General features: G+C 35.4%; 1 protein-coding gene across 3 annotated transcripts in view; it reads left to right on the top strand.

The window, feature by feature from the left end:
- NAALADL2 (N-acetylated alpha-linked acidic dipeptidase like 2) overlaps positions 1–26,081 on the top strand; it is a 406,364-nt gene that overhangs the window by 306,536 nt on the left and 73,747 nt on the right. For all 3 annotated transcript variants that reach the window (XM_088171014.1, XM_088171013.1, XM_014871509.2), the window contains 3 exons: positions 5,819–5,911; positions 10,099–10,304; positions 11,821–11,940. In XM_088171014.1, the coding sequence (XP_088027140.1) occupies positions 5,819–5,911; positions 10,099–10,304; positions 11,821–11,940 (419 nt within the window). The remainder of the gene's footprint in view (positions 1–5,818; positions 5,912–10,098; positions 10,305–11,820; positions 11,941–26,081) is intronic.

Here is a 26,081-nt window from a genome sequence, read left to right as displayed (position 1 = left end):
GAAGGCTGTTGTAAAACTAAAGCACTCCTATAAACATAAACGAGGAAAGTCCTGCTGTGTACAGTGAACTGCCTTTGTTGTTGTTAAGTTTCCCACTATTTGGGAGATTGCAGCAATATACAAATTACCCTTTTTCAATTAAACTCTTGAGTAATTAATGTAAATCTATCTAATGGCAATTAATTTACAAAGTGTTTTTTGACACTAATGACCGTATACTTTGGTTTGAATGGAAATCCTGGAGGCCTGCTATTTAAACACATTAGTGTTATGTGTGTAATTTTTCCCTTTGGTTTTAATTGTCAGTTTTCATACTCAACCTGATGAATGTCTGAGAAGAGAGAAGATGAGAAAGATGCACGATTTCAGTAGTGATCAGTCTCCAGGTGTCTGGGGCATCATCCTGTTCTGTGGTTCCTAGTCTTCCACTTTTCTCCACATTTGTGCTGCTGGTCACTCTTGGGGACAAGGATTAGGTGGTCAGTTGGTGTGACCTAGTGTGGCTGAGCAATACAGCTCATTTGCTAGGACATGGAATGCAAGTGATCTCACTTAAACATCCCATTTCTTACTACCTCTTAAAGCTTTTTCCTGTGCAATAGGTGTAATTTTTTATACTTCTAAAATTATAAAGCCAAAGCATGAATACTTTAAGTAACTTGAATGATATCAAACACTGTGTGAATAATAGAGCCAGGTATACAAAGACTCCCAGCATTCTGCTGCAGACAGTAAAATTACTCAGATCAAAATGCTTTTCTGGGTAGAATCTTTTGATCTTTGTAACCTTTTTATAGTCTGCAAAATACAGTCACTGATCAATAGTGAATCATCACAGTGACTGCAGTGCAGAGCTCCATTGTAGGCTGCAAACAAATCTGCCTCCTCTGACAAAATGGGTGAGTGGAACAGATAACCAGAACTGACTGTTACTGGAAAGGTTTGTAGCACAACACAATGAATTTTTATGAGACTTTGAGCATCTATTTTATGTAGTTCCATGTGTCAGATGTTCATTATACTGAGTTTATAGTCAACTCTGATCACGTGAAATTTGAACCATTAATTATATGAAAGGAATAATTGGAAGAGTCTGTTACTTTCCATATTATATGATTCTCATCCAAGATAAATAAAGTTCAATGCCAAGTGCTGCACTAGTGCAAATCAAGCCTGTCTTCTTTTCAGTCAGAGGAAGGGCATGGAGTGATAAAGGACATATATCTCCTTCTGTTAAACTACAGCCTTGTGATAATATTATATGTGTTTCTCCTTCGTAGTTTGCTACCTGTCAGAGAAAATAAAGACTACCATATTTAATAAACTCTGGCTCATACCTCACACTATCATATCAATATGCAAACAATACCATAATTTCTGGGTATTTGGACTATGCTAAACATGAATCCAAGGAAGCAAATAGAGGAAGATGCCAGCAGACTGTGTGGCAGTGCATGTTACTGTATCTACCAAATCTGGAGTCATTGTACATAACAGTAGAAATATAATATTCTGCAGATGTCTCTTACTGGCATTGGAAAGAAGAACAAGTTAAATAGGGAACTCTGATCTAATTCCGACATCCTGTATATGAAAACTTACAGACATTTATACCAATACTCTCAGATTTTCTTTTCATGATCACTTTCAATTCTGTTCCTTTTTTAAACAGAAGTTCATGAGAAGAATTAAGCATGAACAGAGTGAACCTTTTTTTATAGATCTTCCCTCTACTCACACCTGAAGCCTTGAGAGTTTTTTTACCAGAATTGTAAATTATTAAGATATATTTTCAGATTTCTGTTCTGCACCAATGTTCTCCTGTGTGATGCTTTGCTTTTGATTGCTATAAAGCAGGTAAAGAATGAAAGTAGTGTGAGGTTATGAAATTCAGCTGTACCATCTGAAGCATTTTCAACTCTCTTTGATGTTGACTGTGACACATTTATTCTGTATCACATTAAGCCATCCTAGTTTAGAGCCTCCTTAAAGGACTTTATTCTAGGCTTTTCTTATTTCAAAAACTCTTCATCTGAAGAGTTTTATTTCTGGATTCCTTATTGTAGGTCACAAAAGATGATCAAATACCAAGGAGTTGATTCATTAAGCTCTTCATACTAAGATTAGGCTTGAAGACTCAAGATCTATGAATATTTGTTCATAGTTCAAAAAGGAGAATATGTTTTCAGTAGGTAATATATTTGATTAATCAAATAGAAATCTATTAGGGAAAAATATTAGGAATATCATATTTAGATGGTGTATTGTTTATACACAATAAAAAGTGAAGGCTTTTTATTACAAGGACCTCTATCTAGGACGTCTGACATGTTCCTGTACAAATAGTTTTATATCTCAACAATACTGTACATTGAATAGATTCAGTACTGATTTCTGTATGTGCAATTTTATAGTATCACACTATATATTTCTGAGATTATATACATTGTGTTATTTACTTTTCTATGTATACCATGTTGCATGTAGTGTTTTTTGCAAGTCCTGCTGTTGCATAAATGTGTGTGATTATATTTCTTCACTTAAAGTTCTGTGTTTGAACTTGAAAGCTGACATAAAGTACATAGTAAATAAGGTTTTGCACTCAAATTGACATGATGATCTGTCAAGTGCAGTTTTATGCTGATTACTTCAGCTCAATTAGTGTCCCCTAAGTCACATGAATGTGGATGTTTGATGATGTTTGAAATCTCTAGTTCAGTTGTGATTTCAGACAGATTCATTTTTATTCAGGTGTTGATTTCAACAGGATCTCAAAAACTGCATTACTGCATTACTTGAAGTTATTGAATGTACTTTATTTCAGCTGTCTACTGAAATAACTTTGGGTTTTATGATCCAGGAGTTATTATACTGAAATCCTTGAATTCAGTTAATACTTGATTTTTCTATACTGCAGTTTAAGTGTGCATGTAGAGAAATTTTTGTCAATGATTAGCAAAAATCTTGACAAATGAGTTCAGTTTTCAAACCTGAGTCCCTAAAGATGCTTTTCAAAATCCAGTACTCAAATGCTCAGAAAACTGTCTGATGATAAGTGTTTAGCATGATCAAGATACAAGAATTTAACCAACACGTTTGACAATGAGGCTCAAGCACATATTCCTCTATTCATGAGCTAGGGAGGAAGTTAAAAGCAAAAAAGAAAGAAAAAAAAACCAAATCAAAACAAACAAATAAACAAAAACCCACAAAAAAACCAAGACAAAACAAAACAAACAAACAAACAAAAAAAAACCAAACAAGCCTAAAGCCTAACTCATGTTCTTTTAACTACTGCAAATAGAAGGCTTTTGGAATCTGAAGTACTAATATTGTCAAATGAGAGGAAAAATAGCCATGGACGGCTAAAAATATCTATGTAAATATGAGAGGAGAAGGTAGTAATTTGGTATGAGACAATTTTAAAATTCTGGGTCAGAAAAGAAATAATTTTTTAAAATTACAGTAAATATGTTTGTTCTCTTCAATTCCAAAAGTAGCTTTTAGCTTACATAAAGACAGTGAATCCTGAGTAATGTTAAGTCTCCTCATAGCTTTCTAGAGAATATAGAAAAGAAAAATGGAAAAAGTTGTCAAGATCCTTAAAATACAGCATTAGGATGAGAGGTTTGTTGTCAGAACTGTTTAGAGGAGATTAAATTTTGCTTCTGCTCTGTACTCCAAAGAGCAGTTTCAGCCTTTTCATCTGGTGTTCTAAGCCTTTAAGCCCAAGTCACTTTAAGCTGACTACTGTGTTACATGACTATTAACTCGAGGATCTGATGTTAGACTATGGGTATTGCCAGAAGTTAATTTTCTGTGTCTTTATTGTCAGTTGGAGACTGGATAGCTGATGTTGATTAAGGAAAAACAGTGAAGTCAGTTGTCTTCAAAAGGATTTGTCTTTTTTCTTCTGAGAAGGGGCCTAAAGTGCAGGAAAAGGAAATCAAGTTTTGACTTTAAAATCTTTTTTTTTAAAGGAGTAAATTGGCTCTAGAACGTTTGTAGGTGAGAAACAGCAGCAAGAAGTAACTTGCATAGTTGAGATTAAATTTAAGCTGCTTAATCCACATAGATGGCTTGAGCTGTTTTCACTTGTTTTAAAAGACCCTTTGGGAATCCTTTGGACTATTTTAAAAATGAAATATTTTTTTTTAAATTCTAAAATAATATCAGTGGATTTATTGAATAAACGTGATTCATTTACATGGCATTAATAAATCTTACAGTAACTTACATCAGAAGAGCAGAGTTAATTATGTGACAAATCAAAATATTAACCATGCTGTGATTGATTGTTGCAAAGTCACGTGCAAGGGTTTATTTTTAATTAACTGCTTGGCTTGCATTTTCCTTACTGGTTTGTTCAAGCAAAACCAGAATTGTCATAGAGAAGACACATCTGTTGATAACAGAAGAGATTTTGTCTGAATAAAAAATATTCATTTTTTATTCATTTTATAAATTCATTTTATAAATGAATTTATAAATTCGTTTTCTAAGTTAACACTAGCAGTTATTACCAATGAAGACTAGTGAATTAAAACATATTGCATTTTATTTTAGTAAAATTTTAAAGTGAGTTTACCATATGAACCAGCAAATGAACCCTGAAGAGCAGTAATGATGTGTTGTTTTTGTTTCCCATGTTGCAGTAAACTCCCCACTCTCATATTCAGGAAACAAAGCCTGGGAAGAAACTGTTAGACATAGATCTGTGGGAGGATAATAGCCTGGGACAGAGAGAGAAAATGATGTGTGCAATATTCTGGTTTTGTTCTGTGGCAGTTGGGGTATGGACAGAGAAGGAATTCTGTCCCAGGGATGCTCCAAGCCCAGCTGTGCCACAGGGGTGGATGGGGAGAATCTCCTGCAGGTCTGGGCTCAGCCACTGCTTCTTGTCACACCACTGATACTTTTTAATTTGAGGCAGTTTTAGACATTGTCATTTCCCTGGGGTGGCAGTTGTGACCTTTCAGACGAGCTGGATGTTGTCACCGTTTTACCAAGCAAATGAAACATTTGGAAGGTGTCAGCAGCTCCCCATGGCTGGTGGGTTGGTTTCCACTGTCACAAAGTGCAGGAAATCAGGTGGTTACTGTGTCCCATCTTCTTTTATCTGTTTAAACTCAGGCATTAACTCGACTCTGGCTTTATTCTGTGGTACAGTCTCAACTGGCATGGCAGTACTGGCAAGTTCCTTGCATTTTGGCAGCTTTTGAAATCGTTCTGCCTTTGGATTTGCACCATTTCCTCATCTGCTGCCAGCTAAGCCAAAACCCTGGGTTCTGTTGGCATGTGTTCAGGAGAGCATCACCAAAGGCTGTGCTGGCAAAGCTGTGGGGAGCTCTGACTGTTCCCATCTGATTTAGCACAGAGCTTTTCTCTAGAAGAAAATGTAATATAAACCAGGTGTGAATGTTATTGATAGATTGACCTAGGTGAAGGATTAGGTGAGAAAAACCTATAAAGATTAAGGCTAATTTTGTTATCACTGAATTATGCAAATCCTACTCTTATAAATTTTTTTTCTGTTGTATCCTGGCAGCATTTGTTGAGTGAATTCAATGATCTTTTAACTCAAGGAGTAGAGATCTCTTTTGAGATTCCATCTTTGAGTCATGCTGCTAAAATGAGACTAAGAAAATAATATTAATACATTTTCATGTTTTAATCTGTGGTTCCTATTCAGTTTTTTTTTACCTTCTCATTTAAAATTATTTTTATTTTTAAGTGTGTGGAATTTGTACCTTCGGCCTGTACGTTTCTTGGCAGGGTGAATAAGTTTAACATTTTCTTTTTTTTCATCTTTTAACAGGCAAAGAAACAGTCAGTCTGAACATTCAGTCTGTCACGAGTTACAAGACAATTTCTAATGTCATTGGATATCTAAAAGGAGCTGTATTTCCTGGTAAGTATCCCTTTGGCATTTGTATTGATCACTTGTTTCAGGATGGCTGGGAGTCATACCTAGGATCAGGATCCTATCCTGCTATATAATTCACTAATACAGAGGAAAGAAAAAGACCTTTTGGTACTCATTTTCTGATCTATGACAAGACAGAATATGAGGGTTAAACAGAGAATGAGCTGAAGGGGATATTGTATTTACAAAAAGTATATTTTTACACAAGCAGCAGGTGTTGCACATGGACCACGGAGAGTATCAGTAGTTTGTACCAAGTAACTGTGTTATGGTTTTAATTTTAATACGGTTTTAACACTTGCTGCAGCCTTATTTTTTCTGTCTCAGTCATGCCTTAGAGCTAGTTTTATACCATTCTATGAATAGTAATTACTGTTCTCTGTGTCTGATGATTGAACAATAGGACTCTAAGAGCAACTGGGACATAAAGCACAACCCCTCTCTGTCCTTTGATGCTGTACATAAATAATTCCATAATCAGGATATCGTAAGATCATTTTGAGATAATTTTGTTAGTGAATTTACCTAAAAGGTGAAGGGTTTCTGAAATGTGAATAATGTTGTTGCTGGTTACTTAAATAGTGCAAACAATTCCTAGTGTGCAGATGATCATCAAAACATCATCATGCTTGCTTTAATACTCTTTTATTAGCTTCTGAAGAAAGGATGGAAATTTATTTACAGTCCCTTAGGAGGTAGGCCAGTCGTTTGATATTTTAAGTAATGGAATGAAGGAGGGGGAGAAAATTTTATTCCTGTTGGTGAAATAGCAACTCAGTTTTGTGCATGCAGAACTTTATACTTCTCACCAGACTTTTTGTTCCTTTAAAGCAACCAAGAAAACAGTTAGCACAGTGAATTTAATTTCTAGGAAGAATTTAATTTCCTTCATGAATTTGAAGTTACAAGTCTTCTATTATTAATGTTTTGCAAATAGCTGTCATGGATTTGGAAACTAAAAACTGCCATGTTTAGACATTCTGTCTTCTGAATTGTGAAACAGAGGCAAGAAAAATAATAAAAAGTGAGCTTCAGTTTCTGTTTAGCAAGTCTTCTATCTTCTCTATACCTGAACCTTTCATCTTATTATTACATTTTTAATCAGAAGCTTTTTGGAGGTTTTCCAATATATGCTGAATTTTAGGAATCTAAGGATATATAAATAAGTGAAGTCAGTAGCAGTGCTCAGATGGCAACACTTTGTCCCATGGATGTCTGACTCAACAAGAGCCATAGCAGCTGTCTTCTAGTATAGGCAGAAGTTACAAGTCTATTGCACTGTAATATTTTGTACAGAATCAATGTTGGACCTTTGTTTCTTTCTCTACTCTTCAACATGACAGTCATTCCTCCTCGACTGCTTTGAATCTTGATATTTTCATGGCATTGATTCTCTGTCATTTTGATGGGGTTTTGTTTTTTTTTTTACACATGAAATATTCACCTTTATGTTCACAGAAGTGCAGAAAGAAGGCAAAATTTATCTTTAGTGCTTAATAAACTGCAGAGAACCACCAAGGGTGGAATTTATTTCTTTTTGCTTAAAGACCACCTAACACACACATACAGACAAGTACATCTCTGTAATGATGACCTTAGCTGGCATTTGATCTGAGGAGTAAGAACGAGCTTCTGAAGTGTAACTAAGATGTTAAAATATTTAGTAGTAGATGAAATGTGATAGTTGTTAGCATTTTAAAACCCAAAAAAATGTAACACTGATTTTATAGCTCTATTGGACATGGTTGAAGATGGCATGTATAACAAGAAAAGACAGGATAAAGAGACTCTTTTTAATGATAAATCCCTGTTATCCAGCCCATCAGTACCCTGAACACTATCCTGTCTTATCACCTTCAAGGGTATCTGATGGGTATTTTTTCTCTGTCTCTAGTTCTTTCTCTTTTTTCTGTTTTTGTCATGTGATTCTGAGAAAGGACAGCTGCTGCCTCTGCAAGCAGGACCATCCTTTCTCCTGTTTTTTCCTGTGGTCATTTGCTTTAGGGTATTGCCTCTGTTTGAGGGAGAGATGTGCAAAGATGAGCAATTTCAAAGGAGGCACCAGCTGTTATGTTTTGCCCCTGCTCACTCAGCTGGCATCTCCAGCAGTAAGTTGATGCTTCCTTCTCCATCAAAATATCCTGCATTATTTTAATAAGGTCTCTCCTCTCACATAGTCTATTCACAGGCTAAACAGAAATTATTATACGGGCAAGCATTGATCCTGTCTGATCCTCCTGTGTTAGTGGCACTTCCTTTAATGACCTAGAGGCCTGCAAGGCCATTCATTTTGGTTCCTAATTCCTGTCATTAAGTGAGTTGAAGATCCTATGTTTTTTCATTATTGTCAGTGCAACCTATAATTAATTCTTTTTTTTTCATATTATTGTCAGTGCAACCTATAATTAAACCTTTCAATGCGCAAGTTGCAAAATTATGGGATTTAGATTTCATTTTGTGACATTAAATTATTATGGAAGTCTAGATTGACACTTTGCATATCTGTTTTTAGAAAGAAATTATCATTTCCATACCTACACACCCCCCAAGCAGTTGATCGAAAGTATTGTTTTAGAGGTACATAACACATCCTTTCATTGTAAAGCATTTTTGATTCCTTATTAAACAACATGTTCAAATATTTTGTTGAATAATTCTGGTAAAACTCCAGATTGATAGGGAATGTTTTTATAATCAAAGTGTTCCATTAATATTGTTTCCAGGCAGCAGCCACTGCAAAATATACTGAGTAGATATTTTAATTTTATAAGCAAATACAAAGTGTGGGCAGCTACCTGTTGCTGCATTGTGATCAGCTGACAGCAAGTGAATGAGTTCACTTGGGTAAAGAAAGAAAAAGAAAACTTTTGCACTTTTTGGAATCCAAATGACATCCAGGGTTTGTTGTGGGTCTGGCATCACTGTTCTTCACTGTTGACATTGTTCTTCTGTTGTCAATTGATATCCTGAAATAGGGAAAGAACACCTTTAAAAGTCTAAATCTGGGCCAGAAGAAGACTTTAAAAAAATATCAGAGCAAAACCAGTAAACAATACTTTAAAGAGGGCTGTGAATTCATCTCACACAGAAGGTTCTTGGGTTATTGGCTCATTCAGAATAACTGCTTCGACTTCTTGACAGGCCTCAGTCACACCAGTCAGTCATGTTATTTCATAACACATCATCACTTCTGGAGTAAAATAAGGGGTTTTTTTCCCTTGTGAGTGGTATTAGGGTTATATATAATGCCTTGGGAGATGAAGATTTAATTTTATTTCTCTGGAAAAAAGTTTGTTAGGTTTCTTTTTTGGTTGTTATTTTTGTTTTTTTCATGAGTAACCATAGGCATGTTCTCTTTCAGGTTGAAACTTCTTGCTTTTCATTCTATAAAATGCTTTCTTCCAGCATTAACACAGCTGCTAGGTGTGACTTACCATTTCTATATCATTCATTATCTCTATCCCTCTGTCATGTCTCCTCTCTAAACCTGCAGTCCAGGTATTTTAATGTCTCCTTCCATGGAAGGCTAAGTCCTGATCTCTAATCTGCTTCCCAGCTGCTCCACTGCTGTTTCTGCCATGTCTTTTTTGAGATAGGGTGGTGAGCACTGAACACAGTTTTCCAGGTGAGGGAGTACTAATACTTTATGTGTTTTCTTTATGTTTCCCATTGCACTGTCACACCTTTTGTTTTCTTTTTGCTTTGTTTTTTTGTTTCGTTTTGTTTTTCCTTTCTCTTTTTTTCTTTTTATGCTGATGTGCATTGACGATCATTTCCTGCTTATTATTTTTTGTTTTTTTCCATAACACTCTACTGTGAGCATGATTGTCTATATGGCCTAGTCCTCCTGGGTGTAAGAATGGTCTATATCAGATTTATAAGAAGAGCAAACAGAGAAGGCAAGGGCATGGGGATTAATTTAGGAAACTGTGTACATATGTTTATTTGCTAGTTCATTTTAAGTATTACTCACAGTTTTATGTATAATTGCTGTATGATTGTCTTGCATGTCACCATGTACATTTTTATTGACAGCTTTGTGTTGCATTAATGACATTACACACTACTAATACAGTTCATTTTTAGGATTGTTTGGAATTCTTTTAATCTGAGTATCCAAAAAAAAATAAAAAAGGTTGTTTTATTTTTTTTTTTTTCTTTCCTTATTTCAGACAGATACGTCATCATTGGCAGCCATCACAGCACTTTGAAGGGTTATGGTGGGCAAGGCTGGGCCAGCAGCACTGCTGTCATCACAGCCCTGCTCCAAGCCCTGATGGCAAAGGTGCAGAGGGGCTGGAGACCTGACAGGACCCTGCTCTTCTGCTCCTGGGGAGGAACAGCCCTGGGGAACATCGGCTCCTACGAGTGGGCTGAGGTAAAACTGCTCTGGGAGCACTCACTGCAGTGAGGATTCCTTCTGCTGAAAGTTGGAAACAATATGAAATTACCACGTGGAAGCTGTGGCTCATTAACTGGTCTCTGAGGTCTGTCTGTGTTCATTCATGTACTGCACAGCAAATCCAGGGAAAACATCCACTGGGGCCATTCCTGGGGATAATGAGGTGCCAGGATGTTGCCGTGGCTGTGGAGGTTGCATATACAGCACCTTTGGGAGCTGATTTCCCTCTCTAATTCAGCACAGCTCTGTAAAAGGGCATTGCCAGGGATTGACAGAGGGAGGAAAGCCTCAAAAACAACATAGGCACAGAAAGAGCTTAGAGAGCTTTTTCACCTTCTTGGGGGTTTTAATATTTAATAATTTTTCATCGATAAGCTTTGTGTGGGGAGAAGTGAATCAAGAGAGAAAGAAGAGAACCATGTTATGGTTTACATTAATTAAATAAACCTTACAGTGTCTTCATGGCTAGTGCTGATTCACTTCTTACAGATTTGTGCTGAGAAGTTGCATACAGACAATTCCTTGGGCTCTTACTTTCAACAGAGTGGAAATCAGCTGGCTGAAAGAAAATACCTCCAAAAGTATTGATGATCATACATGGCTAAAGTAGACCTCAAGTCATAAATTAAAGGAGTTGCTACTCCTTTAGGCAGAGAGTTTCATGACTGTTTTTCCAACTCTAATGGTTCAATGAATTAAACCAATAGCTAAAATAAAGAGTTAATTGCTTTTTACCATGCATAAGAAGCAGACAGCCCTCATTGAAATTTCATACTTCCAACATGATTATTCTTCAGAAACAAGAGGGGGTGAAAAAAATCAAATTGGAAAGATCCAGGCTGGAAGCAAAATTTGTTTAGTTCCACTTCAAGTCAGCTTTGCATCAGATGTAATTGCGTTACACCCCTTCTGTTCAATATAAAGAGCCACTTCATGCAAAGAGGAACTCATTACTGAGAAGGCAAAGGGGATCCTTTTAAAAAAGAGATAATAATTGAAACAGTTTGTACATGCTATTTTTATAGCCTAAAAAATAATAAAATGAAAACACTAGGAAAGTTATGCAATTCAAATCTGAATTTGGTCTCTAAATATTTGAGTCTCTTTAAGTGTTGATAATGATTGCTTTTGAAGTTTGTCTTCTGTCAGGCATAAGTTTAAAAGGCCGTGATGTTGTTTCACAGTGTATAATGTTTTCATTTTTTGGCCTTACAAGTGTAGTAATTTTTAATTCCTCACAGACCTGTTTGCATTTTCTTTAGATGATGTGTGAAATGGAATTATAACTTCTGCCATGTAGAGAAATAGCACTAAGATATCCTTTGAAGTTCATAAGAGCATATTGTAAGCAGCAGTCGTTAACTAATACTTGGGGAATCACAGAGGATGGAAATTTAGGGTGCACTTTTCCCCTAGAAACAACCAAAAGAACAAAACCAGCCTTAATTATAATGATGCACAGTAGTAACCATTTTTTCTGCTTGTGTTGTAGGATCTCAGGAGCGTTCTTCAAAGAAATGCTGTGGCCTATGTTAGCCTCCATAATCCAGTCACAGGCAACTCAACTCTACACCCCGTTGCATCCCCTTCTCTTCAGCAGCTGGCAGCAGAGGTTAGAAATTAAATATTTGGCTTCACGTGTGGTTTATGAGGTTAAGATCAGTTGATGTTAGACAGCAAGAGGTGGTTATTTTGTTTCTGAATTTTAACTTCATAAATACACTTGAACTTGTTTGTTTGTTTGTTTGTTTTAAGTAAGCAGGTTAAAAATTATTTTAAGAAACAATAGATTAAGAGGTTGGAAGGAATAACTTGTTTCACCTGTTAGACAAAGTCTGACCATACTTGCACGCCCTGCAGCTTTTTTACCTTTTGGCAGCTTTGAAGTAACATATTTGTTATTCCTCAGCACAGAGCACATTTTTCTCCTCCCAATCAGGTCTTTCCAGACTGTTTCTCAATTTGCATTTAAACCTGTATATTTACCAGATGTAACGTGGCACACAGGGAGGGTGTTAGTCCTACCATAATGACCCCTGTCTGAAGGGAGTGTGTCAGGGTCAGTGCTCAGTGATGCCCGTGCAGCTCATCTGGAGCCAGAATATTCCACGGGTGTAAGGACACGTAGGCCTTTCACTAATGACCCTCTTGCTCTTCCTGGGGTTTCTGAATTTATCGATATTTTATATGAATGGACAATAATGTAAGGCACATTCTAAATTACAAAACCAGTTTGAAGTGCTATGCATAAAACGGAGTTCAATTTCACTGTCATAAATTATGCTTTTTAGATTTTTTTTCTGTAGGTTTGCCAAATGAATACTTATTCTGATGTTTCTTTGACTTGCCTTTGAAGCATTTGGTAATAAGCACTCCTCAAAGCTGCATCTTGGATTAAATGCAGTTTGAGACTGATCTGGCTTGGCAATTGTTCAATTAAGTTAGTAAAATGATATCAGTAAATTGCTTCTTAGCAATGCCTTAACCACTTCTCCTGTTCAGTGTTTAAGTGGTAATTTCTTCATGGAAAGAATCTGATTTATTCTGTGTAAGTAGAATGAAAAATGTGATGCAACATCGTTTCAGAGAAAAAAAAAGCTTCCATTTGTGGAAAATTATTTATAATGTTATATATGTGAGTCTGCAGGTCTTATGGATATATCAATTCAAATTTTATTATCAGTTTTAAGTATTGTATTTGCAAGAAATAATATCCTGAAAAGTTGCTAGCCTTTTGCTAATCTAGTGGCACTGGCAGTTCTAGCTCCATTAAATCAAATATTTGGCATTTAAGGGAGTAAGTTTATTACATTAGGTACTTGAGATATTTGTTTTTTTCTCATTTTATTTCTTTGACTCCACAACACGATCCATGGCAGTGATCTGAAAACTAAATTGTCTAGAGCTTTGCAGCAGTCTCTTTATTATCTATTTATCTCTTTATTAAGACTCGATTCTTTCATCCTAATAAATGCCATATTAGTATGAGCATTACAGTCATGTCCTCTGTTTTGCAAAGGAAGTAAACTTCTTCTTTATTTCTGTGGTGTTAAATAATATTTTGTAATTCTTGTACTAGCAATTGTGTTCTGTTCATCAGTATGGAAAGGGCCCTCTTAGCAGCCTTGCCTGGCAGCTGTTAATTAATAAAACGTGACTAAAACATAATCTGTTTTTTTTTTTTTTTTTTTTTTTTTTAATTTCCAGTAAACACCTTCCATCTCACTCCTGATTCTTTAATTTTGAGAGTGCATCCCTTCTGCATGTTTATCCTAAAGCCCCATTTAAAAAGTAAAGGATAAAATGCCTGTGAGCATTTTATCTGTATGGCTTTCTTTTCTGTAGGTTATTATTATTTGTAATTAATATAACTGTCGTACAGTTTGTGACATTAAAAAGATATATAGGAATTATTGCTTCCAAATGCTGGCTAGATTTCTGAATTCTTGTCAAATGTATTGACAGTGATGGAACAGCCCAGCACAGATCCTTGTTTGTTCCCATGGGTGCTCACAGTTTGCCATGTGCCCACAACATTTTCTCTGGAAGACTGATCTGTTTATAAAGAATATTGATATTATTTCCAGTGCTTGCCAGGAAGACAATGTAATTACAGATTACCCGTAAGTTATGACAGTACAAATAGGGTGAGATGTGACTCTTTGGAGCTAATCTCATCTTGAAGAAACTGTGAGTCTATTCACATGAGATTCTTGCTATCAGGTGCAGGTTGCACAGTTTAAAAATTCCAACGAGAGAAAAGGATCGTTTTAATTTTGTGACTTCTGAATATAGGTTAGAAGAGAAAAGAAGGTGAAACAGGAATTTAGAATTAGATATTAGTCCATTTTAAAATGAAAAGATACATTAGCCTGTCTTGTTTAGTTATATAGAAGTTTTCCATAATTTGTGAATAGATGGTAGATCCTGCATTGTGCCTTTGATTCAATGGTAGAACTCATAATTTAATTCCATTTTTAGATCACAACAAAAGAAACTGTCATGCATTACTTTTCCTTTTACTGCTAAACAGTGTTGTAACATTGTTTGCAGGTAAGGGAGACTGAAATCTCACCATTTTTTGGGTTTTGTTCAGTGCTCACTGTAGTGCCAAAACTGTGTATGAAAGAAAGGGAGAATGTATTCCTAGGGAAAATTAATGCATATTAGAAAAGCCTACAGAGTATAAGTGTTAGAATTCTAGGGACAGCAATGAAAACTCTAGTTTGTCCTGTGAGAGAGAACTCCAGTAATAATCAGACTAAGTGCAGAGCACTCTGTGGATGCTGCAAGGAACATCATTTAAAGAAAACTGTGGAGAAATAGAAAACTAACATGAGCCAATGCACACATCAGTGTTTGCTTTCTGTACTGTGGTTTTTTTTTTCCTGAAATAAAATTTTGGACAGTTGCTAATCACTGCAGCTTCCACAATATTTTTTTCCCCTTAATTTCTGGGAAAAGTAGGGAAGAAGTATAGCTGAAACATTGTTTGTATGGATATTCTAAACTAAACAATGAAAAGAAAAATCAGGAAACTTAATAACTTGTCTGCAATGTGAGTTCTGGCAATCAGAGAATAGAATAAGTGTTTGGCTAATTAACAGAGACCATGTTTCTTAAAGAATCTTTTGTATAAAGGGATTATATCTTCATATTAGTGGCAGGTTTCAAAAGGGAGCTACATAAGCAGTCTGCAAATAATAATTTTATATGCCTGTCTGTGGGATTCTGGTTGAAACACCAAATTACACGAAGAAGAGAATTTAAATATTTGGATTAATAAAGCAAAGAGGAACTCAAACAGTTCTGAGACCTTGACATATTTAGTTCAAACATTTTTTGTATAACTAATTAGTGTCCACATTAACAAGAGGGAAGTACTGCCAAGTTATATTTTTGTCTACTGTTATTTTGTATGGAAAATGATGGTTAATTGGCTTGCTCAGTTGGTGAATCACCATTTGTTGGCAGAGTGTCATTGGTAAATTGGGTTTGTTTGAGGCTGGGATTCATTCTCTGTAAATAAGGCCAGTAATGATTTTTTCTATAATGGACATGTCACAAAGGAAAAAAAGTTATCATGAAATATAAATTCATTGCTGTTGTCTTTTAAGTGATTGTGTAACCATCAGACTCCAGAAATGCTGTTAGTGCTGAGCCCAAAAAAACTTGCTGTTCTTGCCTCCCAAGGAAAAGAGTGATTTAAAGCTATTGATGAATGAGTTGATCATTAAAAATGACTGTGCCAAGTATTGTTCCATGCTATTTATCAGTGTTTGTTTCCACTAATGGGGTAAAAGGCATAAAACATCTCTACATTTAAAGGTGGTGTTATTGACAGAAGGCTCTTTTTTTTTTTTTTTTGAAGTCGGACTAAAGATAAACTTCTTCATAGATGTTACTATCATTATTTCTTGAACTTTTTTTAAAAAAATCTTACATTAATGTCAGCATCGATTCTCTTCCTCCAACATCTTTGTGTTTCTCATTTTTTCTATACTGTCAGCATTAATAGTGGATCTCCTAGTGTCATATATCAGTAGCTGTAAATAAGAAAAAACATGATTACATGGTTATTTGAATTGCTTGTTCTATGCCTTATAACAGAAGATTATTGCTTCCCCATGAGCTTTCAGTCTTTACCTATTATCACTTTTAGTGTTAGATTTGATTGCTGGTGTTACTTTTTATATTTGTGTTGAGAACAAAAGAAAAATCTCTTGAGAACCAGAAGTTTATGTCTATCCCAGGAATTCCTAACTGTGTTAGAATGATAATGTTAATATTATTGGCAACACTTCTTTACCAGCTCTATTAAATTAATTAAGATTCTGCTTCTTCAATGTGAAAAGTTTCATTTAATGGTGGGTTTGATTTGCAGGAGGGTTTTTTTTTGTATCTTCTAACCACGTTTTCTTTTTGATAAAATGCTGCTTTGTTGCTGTTACACATTTTTTCACTCTTCTTCCAATGTGAATAATTTTAATACATAAATGCTGTTTCAGAGAGTGAGTAATTTAACCTACTTATATATTTTGATATTATGAAAACACTATTGCTGTTAAACATGGAAAAAAAGAGTTTGTTAGCAAGACAAAATGTAATAATGAACCAGTTTTCCAGCTGTGATCTTACTGGGGATTTGGTATAATTCCTTTGTTCCTGATGACTCAAGATTCCTGCTTCATGTCCTTCCCTGTATTTACATAGATTTCTAATAGAAGTAAATTATGTATATTTTCAGAAAGGTTTTCTTGTTTTGAAATGTAAATGTCTACTTTGATAGCCATTGTGAATGAAACTGAATCAATTTGATTTATTACCTTTAAGTGTAGTCCTAGAGTAGGGAAGTAATTCCTTTTCTGCTGCAGAAATGGGGTTTGGTTCAAGGTTTCTCTTGTCCAGTCTAGTTAATACTGTCTCATATGAGCTGTACTATGTAAAGGCATTGTTTTTCCCTTCAGACCCTTTAGCCAGATTATTGTATTAGACAAATTAACTTCACTTCTGTCTAAATATTCCTTTGTTTAATTTCATCTTGATTATTTCCCTTCAGAGCTGAATTTCTCATGATCATAGAAAGATGTTTTCTTAGCAACAGAAAATCCTTTCATGTTGGGAGTTTAAAAGAAAAGTTTTTGTTCTCACAAAAGAAGATAGATTGAGAGCTCTGAGTATTTTAAAGTTTCTACGCAAACAGAAATCATTGAAAAGTTTCTCTTGATGTTTCTCTCATCATTAACTGTTGCTGAATGAAATTACATTGACTCAATAGGTATGAGCTGCACTACACACAGCCCATGGGAAAGAAATACACGTGCCAAAAGTAGTAGTGTATGGAAAGAAAGAAAGCACCTTAAAATCAGAATTGATAAGAAATTAATATAAACTGAAATGAGACTTAAGTCTGTGTAATGTTGTTTAATCCACAACAGCTGCAGCCATGGGCTTTAGTTCTGCATGTCACAGAAGAAGAATCAAAATCTTGTGCAGCACAATTTACTCTTTAGTTTGCAGATCCTTGTTGGAAAAAAAAAAAAAAGCACCTGGGTAGTGAAAAACAGACCATTTGTTATGAATAAAAAGGAGACCTATTTTCATTACTGCCATATATATTTAACTTTCCCAAAAGTTTCAGTGTGGCTTTTCTGAGCATGCTAAACCTACATCCTCTGAAGGAGGAGGTTCCAGATGCTCTGACAAACTTCTGCTCCCTCTGTCTCAGTGTGCCTTGGAGCTGTGCTTGATGGTTCTTTGGACAACCATGAAGATATTTATTTTTAAATTATGTACCTCTCTTTGATGTTGTAAAATTGTGAACTGTGTCACAGAGTACTGAGCAGGTCATAGAAGTCAGAGTGGGAAGAACTGAAGATTTGTAGAAACCTGGGAAGGTGTGGGGATTTTGGGAGAGTTGTTTTTGGTTTGGATGAGGTTTTTTTAATTGTTTCTTTGGGGTTTTTGTTTTGATTTCAATGTTTTTTAAGGTATTTTCCCCAGGAAGAGTAAAAGTACCTCTGTAGAATGGTAAGGCAGTAACTGAGGTGAAAATGTTGGCCTGAGCCCCAGCGGGTGCAGTGAAGAGTTTGGAATTCCTGCTCATGCTGAGAGATTTTGAGGTTGGAAGTTCTCTTTCAACATTCACCCTTGTCATGCTGGGAGGACTCTTACGTGTCTTTTAGGGTTCAGGTTTAGAAATCAACTCAAAATCAACTCAAAAATTATTTTTGTTACATAAATTTGCCACCCCTTTAATTTCAGTGTTGTCACAGTAAAAGTTCTTACCCATGAAAACAAAAGCTTGATTGTTTCAAGGCTGTCAGTTGAACATTTTTGTCTCTTGTTTAGGCATGGCTATACAAGAGATGCTCAAATTTGGGAAAAGGAAAAAAAAAAAAAAAAGAAATCCCCTAACTCCTAACTCCTGATCTGGTTAATGTCAGTCATCAAAAGGGGGGAAAAAAAGTTAAAATTTTAAGTTAGGCATATGTATTGGCAAGAAGTTAGAATTCCTGTGATGAATTCCTTGAAACCAGGTGTGAGGAAAATCATTCCAAATCCACTTAAAACTGTGATAGTTTGAATAATGACAAGCATAAACTTAAAGTATTCTAGGGTTTGCCTGGTTTCTGCATTCTTCATGTTTACCACAGGCATATTCTTGTGATGGTGTCTTGTCCAGTGTAAAAAAAACAAAGCAAAACATTTCAACAGAGCTAGAAGAGAGATTTTTGGGACACCATGAACAGGGAATGTGAAATTGCAAAAGCAGTTTCAAGCCAATTTTTGAATATATGTGAAAAATACCTGTATTTTCCAGTTTATTCCTGAGGTTTTAATTAGTGATGTAGTTGTAGCGTAGTTAATCTTTGTTTATTGAGTTAAAGAGCCACAATTCCCAAAGTATTACTCCTGTCTTGAAGTGCACACAGAATGGGAATTCACTAAATAGAACAGAGGAAATTTTACAGCAGATAGTCTCAGATGTCAGGAAAAGCCAAAATGCAAGAAATAGTTTTCTTGGAGGTTCTGCAAAAAGCTTTCTTTCGGCAGCTAAAGGTCACACAGCTCCAACCTTTGTCTCCTGACAGAGCGTTGAAAGGGATTTCAAAACCTGTTTTGTAGCCTTCTATTTTAACACTTTAAATGCTTCTTTCAAAAGGAGGGTTAGGAGAGCTGCTGATTTCTCTGCTTTATAACGCATCAGCCTTGTCTTGATTAGATAATTATTATATAATTACTTCAAAAAGGCTCAATGTTCTACCTTCAACAAGTAATTCAGCACTAGAACGGAGACTCCTAAAAAAAGCACCCCCTAAAAAAATCAAACTGGGAGCTAGCTTCCTATCACTTTTAACATGTTCATTTTTTAATTTTAACATAAAAATGATTGCTTTTAATTTTAGTTACATGTTTTCAAAAGGCTGCACAGCCAGTTCTAATTTATTGCTATGATTTTTTTTTCATAGGGTTTTGAGCACTCCTAGGAAACTGTTGTGTTCTGTTTCTGAATGGAAAAGGAAAACCATATTTATTATTAAGATTAATAAACAGCTCGTGGTTTTGTGAGAATAGAGATACAGGTGATCTTCCTGACTTTTCATACATTACCAGTGACAGGCAAGGAAGAGATTTCAGTTTCTGCAGTTCTGGCTAACTAAAAGATGCAAAATCACCAATTAATTCTGCAATTTGAAATCTGCAATTATGTCCAAACATTTGTGGAAAAGTTACTCTTAGTTTATTCATATTTTCTACTGCTGGCAGTTATTTTATGAATATCTGTTCTGAAGTTTCAGTAATACTTAAATGCTTTTACTTAGTTGGTTTTAGTTTTAAAGTTTCTCTCATAAAATGGACAAAGTGACCAGTATACTTTTTAAAATCCTGTAAGTTTAGCAACTTTCTATATCATGTTTATATTAAAAAAAAAAAAAATGGAGAAGACAATGTAGGTAATTTTCTCTGTCTTGCTACGTAAATATTAAATTTTAAGTATGCACAAAATCTATAATTGGAAGTTATTAAGGAGCTATGGCATCCTGCCAGGGAAATGAAGGAAAAGGTTGAATTAATTGTGCTGTAAACTCTCAGGATGCCCTAAGGCAACAGAGCCCTGGGTATCCAAAGTGCTACCCAGGGTATCTTATTTAAATAAGCTACAGACTCTGAAATGTGGTGGCCAAGGGTGTTCCAGGAGCTAAAAGAGGGATGACACTGAATCAACATTACAAAGAAGAATTGCAATGACCTCTGTAACTGTAGATTGATTAATATTGATAATAACTCAAGATAAAATGATAATTGATTTAAACAGGATTTAGAAGGAGGGTAATTAATGCCAGTCAGATTTTCTTTCACAGATCACATCTGTGTCATGAAAATAATTTTTAGTCTTTTGAAGGAATTCCGTGTTTATTTTGTTACAATAGCAGCACAGACTTTTATGTAACATCTTCAATGATACTCTGGAAATCACTATAAAAACAGTGGTTTGGGATAATTATTACTCATGGATTTCCAGTTTACACAAACTCATTGATGAATTTTCAGAGATGTAACATGTCAATGCAGAACCAGCTTGGAATGGAGCCTTTTCTAACAACATTTTTTCTGACAGAAGCACTAAATTCAGTGCTAGTCAACACCTTCAGTATTTATTGGATAGAAACTTACCACTCATATGAAAACAACTGATCTCAGTGTAACAATATTTCCTTTTTTAAAAAGAAAAGGATAAAGTACACAATATAAATATTGTATTTGGCTTCAGACCCACAACTCTCAATTGTGGCAGAAAGGATGTCATTAAATACATCTGAGTTCTTATATGTGATTTCTTATATTAATACCAACCATGGACAATGAAAGAACCAGGACAATGAAAATCATGTTCTGGAGCTTCCAGGCTGTTTATAATTTGAAAATATGTGTGTTTGTCCAATGCACACCTGATTTTGTATCTATGAATAAAACTGTGAGCTTAGGAATATTATTCCTATCCATACAATTATTTGCATATACAATTATAGCAGTGAGGCCAGAGATACAAACTGTGGCAGGTGGAGTGCACAGAGAAAGATTTAATATTGAGGAAAAAATGAGCTCATGTTTATGGGATTCAATAGCATTAGTCCATTAAAATATATTGGGTTGCAAAGTAAATTTTTTCAACACTGCTGACTAGAATCCACACCTTTGAAAATTAATGTAGATGCTGTATTATTTAGTATTCTCAGAAATATATATATGTAGCATTCATTAGTCTCCCTTACTAGAGTAAATAGCTTTAGAATGCACTTTACTGGAGTTGTCAATTTGTTTTCTCAATTTGTGCAGAGCAGACATTTCTGCCTTACAGACTGTGTGTGCATTGTTTCAGAAAGTTCATTTTTATTGCATCAACATTAACTTATAAAGATCAGAATTTGGAGGATGAAACCTGAAATATAATGCTATAGATATTTTTCTTAGATTATATTGTGCAGTAATTGCAGAAGCTTTGAGTTGTCTGTATTATAGAACACTGCTAATCAGTTCTGAAATAAAATACATTATCAGCCTTTCTGAGATTTGCTTGCTTATTGTGAAAAAGCAGTGACATATCCCTGAAACCTTATTAATAAAACTCCACATTTTCTTAACAAAATATAAATGTGGTTTTAGTTTTCTTGTACTTGACAGTACACAGAAATTACAATATCCCTGGTTGATTCTATACTTAGGTTTTGGAACTATCTCAGATAATAATCCTAATTTTCAGAGCACAAAGAAACACATAATTTAGATGTATGATGACTTTTGGGTAATAGCTAGCTACTGTGTGTTTTGTTGAAAATCTTTTCAAAGTTCCTTGAACTAGATCAGATTCATGCTAAAACAGAGTGTTAAACCAGGCTCTGGTTAAAACCACATTTTATTCAAGTAGTTGAAGTTCTTCTCCCAAACCCTAATGTTTCATAGTTCTTGAAACCAAGTTCAACTGAACTTCAGAGGAAACCAGAAAGAAAAAATCATTCGACCATATGGCTTTCCCTTCTTCTTTCCTCACTGCTATTGTTTTTTGCTGTACAGAGGCAATACCAAGGACATTTTCTTGTGGTTTAAGTAGATAAAAGTTGGAAGAATCCAGTCAGGAAAAGAGTTTTACAGTACCCCAGTGCTGTAAAAATAAAATAATTTGACATCTTTTGGATCATTTAATTTATCATGCAGTAGAGCCTGGGGACCTGCATTTGTGGTGCTGACACACTTTAATAAATATGCTTTGTGATTATCTTCCTGAAAAATTCAATTTCTACAGATACTTGATATCTTAAGTGCAAATCCTGTTATTATACCACTTGCTCAATTCCCATTGAAGTCCAGGAGAGGGTTTTTATATGAAAAATATGACAGTGGTTTATTGACCTTCATGGTCTGTATGGAGTGGTTGGGAGTGACTTTCCATTGCAAAGACTGAAAAACAGGTTTTGTGTGTGGCTTGAAGGGGGTGATTTGTTCATGCATAGCTGCTGTTAAGAAGTTTCAGTGTCAGACTGCAGGTTTCAGGGCAAGGTAAAGCTTTGTCAGCAGTAAATTTCTTTGGCCTTCTTCCAGACTGGTGCCATGAGGAAAGATTTGCCATAGTTTACCCATGTGTCAAGAGAGTTCTCCCAAAGAATTACTGATTTTTTGGTGTTCTGTGCCATAAAAAAGACTTCTTCATTTGTGTCTATTACAACTGAAATTCAGTCTTTGATTACAATAATAAAGGCAGAGATTTTGATAGCAAATTTCTCCCCCACTTAAAAAAACTTGACTGTTGCACTGGCTATACCATGGTTGTTTATGTTTGTGTCTCCTCTTACCTGGATGATGTGGTGTTGGGGTCTGTCCTGCCTCTGTGTGCATTGTTACAGGTGTGCAGGGTGATTCTGTAGGATTCTTAGATCCCTTGAAAGAGCTGATACAGTGCTGGATATTGGGAATGCATGTGGAGGAGCAGGGGACATGAGGCATGTCCTATATTCACTTGTAGGGCAAGGACAAATGATTTTCCTTTATTTTTTCTGACTGAAACACGTGGGTTTATGTTGTGTTCACAAACAGCAGATTGAAGATCTCAGCAGGGTGAAACAAACCCCTTTGGGTGTTTGGGTGGCAGACAGCTCACCTCTGCAGAGATGATGCATCTCCTTTTGTGGGTCAGCTTTATGATAAATGTAAATTAGAGTAGTTACAAGCTGTAGTATCCATGTTACACCCAACTGTATACCTAATTTCTAACATTGGCTGCTGCAATACAAAGATTTTGGTCTATGTGTGGTGTGGTTTGGGTTTGTTTTGTTTTCCAGAAGAATGCTGGAGTTCTGGGGTAGTTTGAGCCATTTGGTTCCCTTTATAAATGAGAGCCACAGCTCCTGCAGGTGTGTGCTGTGTGTAGTGCTGGTCATTAAAACCCCACAAATTTACTTTCATGCTGTGCTTTACCAGGTGAGCCTTAATTCAATTTTACTGGAAAGTATGTCCTGGAAGCTTTCTCTCCCATTTTTGTCTCTTTATGCTGTTGTATTGGAGACCAATGAGTAAAATTGAGCACCATGAGTACAATGATGCTGCATGTTCATGTGACATCCAACCTCCCCATGACTGACCACTCTGGGATACTTAGGACATGCTGAAATGTAACTCTTCAAAGAACAGAGTGAGTGTACATCTGTCCTCTTCAGAGTGATAAGCAACATCTTTCTTCTTTTTTCTCCTGTGGAGTATGGAGAAGCAAGACTGTAATCTCACTGGCATGAATTATTTAATATCCATTTGGAGGGTTTGGATGAGTAGCAGGGCAGAACCTGATCATCACAAAGTTAGACTACACCAAAATGGGTTCACAGTCTTTCTACATATTGCAGAATGAGAATGCCACCATTTTACAAGGCATAGCTTGGAGTGAAAAATATCAACCTTTTGAAAATGAGGCCTTGTTGTCAAATCCTAATCCTTTTACCTACTTAAGCAGTGTTTTTACATTAGCAACAAACAATGGCACAAAACCTTTGGGAAGTCATGCAGTTCTTGTCAAGTCCCAGATTATTAGTGTTTCATACTAAACCAAATTAATTTGCATTTTATCAAACCTAGGTTTTGTGATATCTCAGTGTATACATGACAAGTAGCACCAACCAGTGTTCCTGCTACTGAATAACAGCAAGAAAAAACTTAAGCACCATTAAGTCCAGGAGAGTTTACTTTTTACATTACCAAAGAACAGATTGACTGCATCCTTCAGTTACAAATGCAACCATAGCATGCTCAAAAATAAATTATACTTAAAACAGGATCAAAAAGCATAAGCTCTAAAGGAAAAAAGCATCCAAAGTTTTGAGTGTTGGGTGTGGAGACAGGTTCCCTCTTAATATAGTATTTTTTGGGCTGTCCATCATAATGGAATACAATTTTAAGCAGTTTTCTGAAATTTACCATCAATAAATGTAACTCACTGAATAGTGAGGCTGAGCCTGTGGCCATGGAAATTCAGTTTTTAAAGTCACTTTACCTAGAGTTGGAGAGTTTGCCTTTTCCTGTGCTGATGAAAAAATATGGACGTTCTAATACAGTATTTTCTGGAGTACTTCAGAGAAATACAGCTACAAAAGGTGTGTGCAACAGTTTCTAATTATTTTTTTTTTATTTTATAACTATATTTTTAAGCTATTGAGCTACTTGGAACTGCTGATGGCATTCTCATTGCAGTCTTGCCACTTATATAACTCATGCTATGTAATTTTAGCTTTAAATATTTGATTGCTCTGAAATTCTCTTATCAAATGGGAACATACTTGCTTGATTTTTACCTCCCTTTAAAAAGCCATTAGAATTCCTAGCAGTTTGTACTGAATGTTTGCAACAGATACATCTGACTCAATGAGGCATGGGACTTCAGTTTGGTTATAGGAAGGATAAATGTAATTCAGAATCATGTAACAAGCATCAGGAATCAGAGAAACTGTCAGTAGATAAAGTTAAATGTAGAAAAAGTGCAGGATAGAGAATTAAATTTACACTATATAATTTTTTACTACCTTGCTTTTGTATTTCCTACTAGTTTGATGTAAATTTTGCAACTAAAATGTGATTTAGTCCTATGAAGTACCATTTATTATAAAGACTTTACACTGATGGTCATGTTTTTGTTTGTTTGGTTTTTTTAAATAAGAGAAATATTTAAAGGTATGCTAATACTGCTTAATAGAAACAAAACCTTGAACAAGAATTACAGGATTAAGTTTGTTTCAGGCTTTCTAGCTGTAAACTAAATAAAAATAACTCCAGTTTGCAAAGTAGTACAGCACATAACAATATATTTAAATATTTTGTTCCAAGCATGGATATTTTTCCATGCTTTGTTTTATAACTAATGGTATTGTAATTTCCATTTTTTTAGAAAGTCACCATTGAAATACAAAAATTGCTTCATGCAGTTTTGAACTCTAGTTTTATTTTTGGCAGCTTGTGTTGCTGAAAAGTCAGTGAAAACTGACTTTTCCTTGGTTCAGCAGAAATCTGAATACAATATCAGAACTGGGTCTTGGCTAATCTTGGTTTGAGCTGACCTTTTGAAAGTGTTGGTCACCATTTTCAGTTTCTTCTTCCCCTCTGGGTGAAAAAGGCTTTCTCTGTTATGCTGAATACCTGCAGGCTTTTTGAAAGAACAGTTATTTTAAAGCCATGAGGTTTATCCAAAAGGCAGGTTTTTTTCTTGTGAAAATGCAGTTCTACCTTTCTGCACAGCCTAGGAAATTGTTTACTCTTGGCATTTCCAGGTGTGGTGATTTTGTGTATGAAAACACAGAGTATTTTGGTGGTGGGGGAATTTTAGGTGTCTAATGGTGATCCCTGGAGTTTTGGTGAACTGTTTGAGAATCACCTGCACTGGCCATGAGTATCAGAGGGATTCAGAGGATGCTGAATTCCTTGTCCCTGATGACTTTCAACAAACACAATTCTCGAGGGAGTTGCTTTTCCCTGGTGACAAGTTCCTCTCAATGGAATATGTGTGTGTGAAGGAACATCTCTCACTTTACTGTGGTAGTCCTGAAGAACCCAAGCCAGGGGCAATTACTGAGATTTAAATTTCTCTTTTCTGTGACTGGTTTTGCAGTGCTACAGAATTTCACCAGAGTCTTCATGTTGCCCATAAAGGTCATTAAATAATGTTAAGATTTTAGATATTTTCAGTAAGGCTTCATACATGTTTAAATGAAAATA

This window comes from Sturnus vulgaris, chromosome 10, assembly GCF_052056855.1.
Source record: "Sturnus vulgaris isolate bStuVul1 chromosome 10, bStuVul1.hap1, whole genome shotgun sequence".
NCBI lineage: Eukaryota > Metazoa > Chordata > Aves > Passeriformes > Sturnidae > Sturnus > Sturnus vulgaris.
The sequence above is the reverse complement of the archived record's forward strand: the minus strand, read 5'-3'. Positions and strand labels throughout refer to the sequence as shown.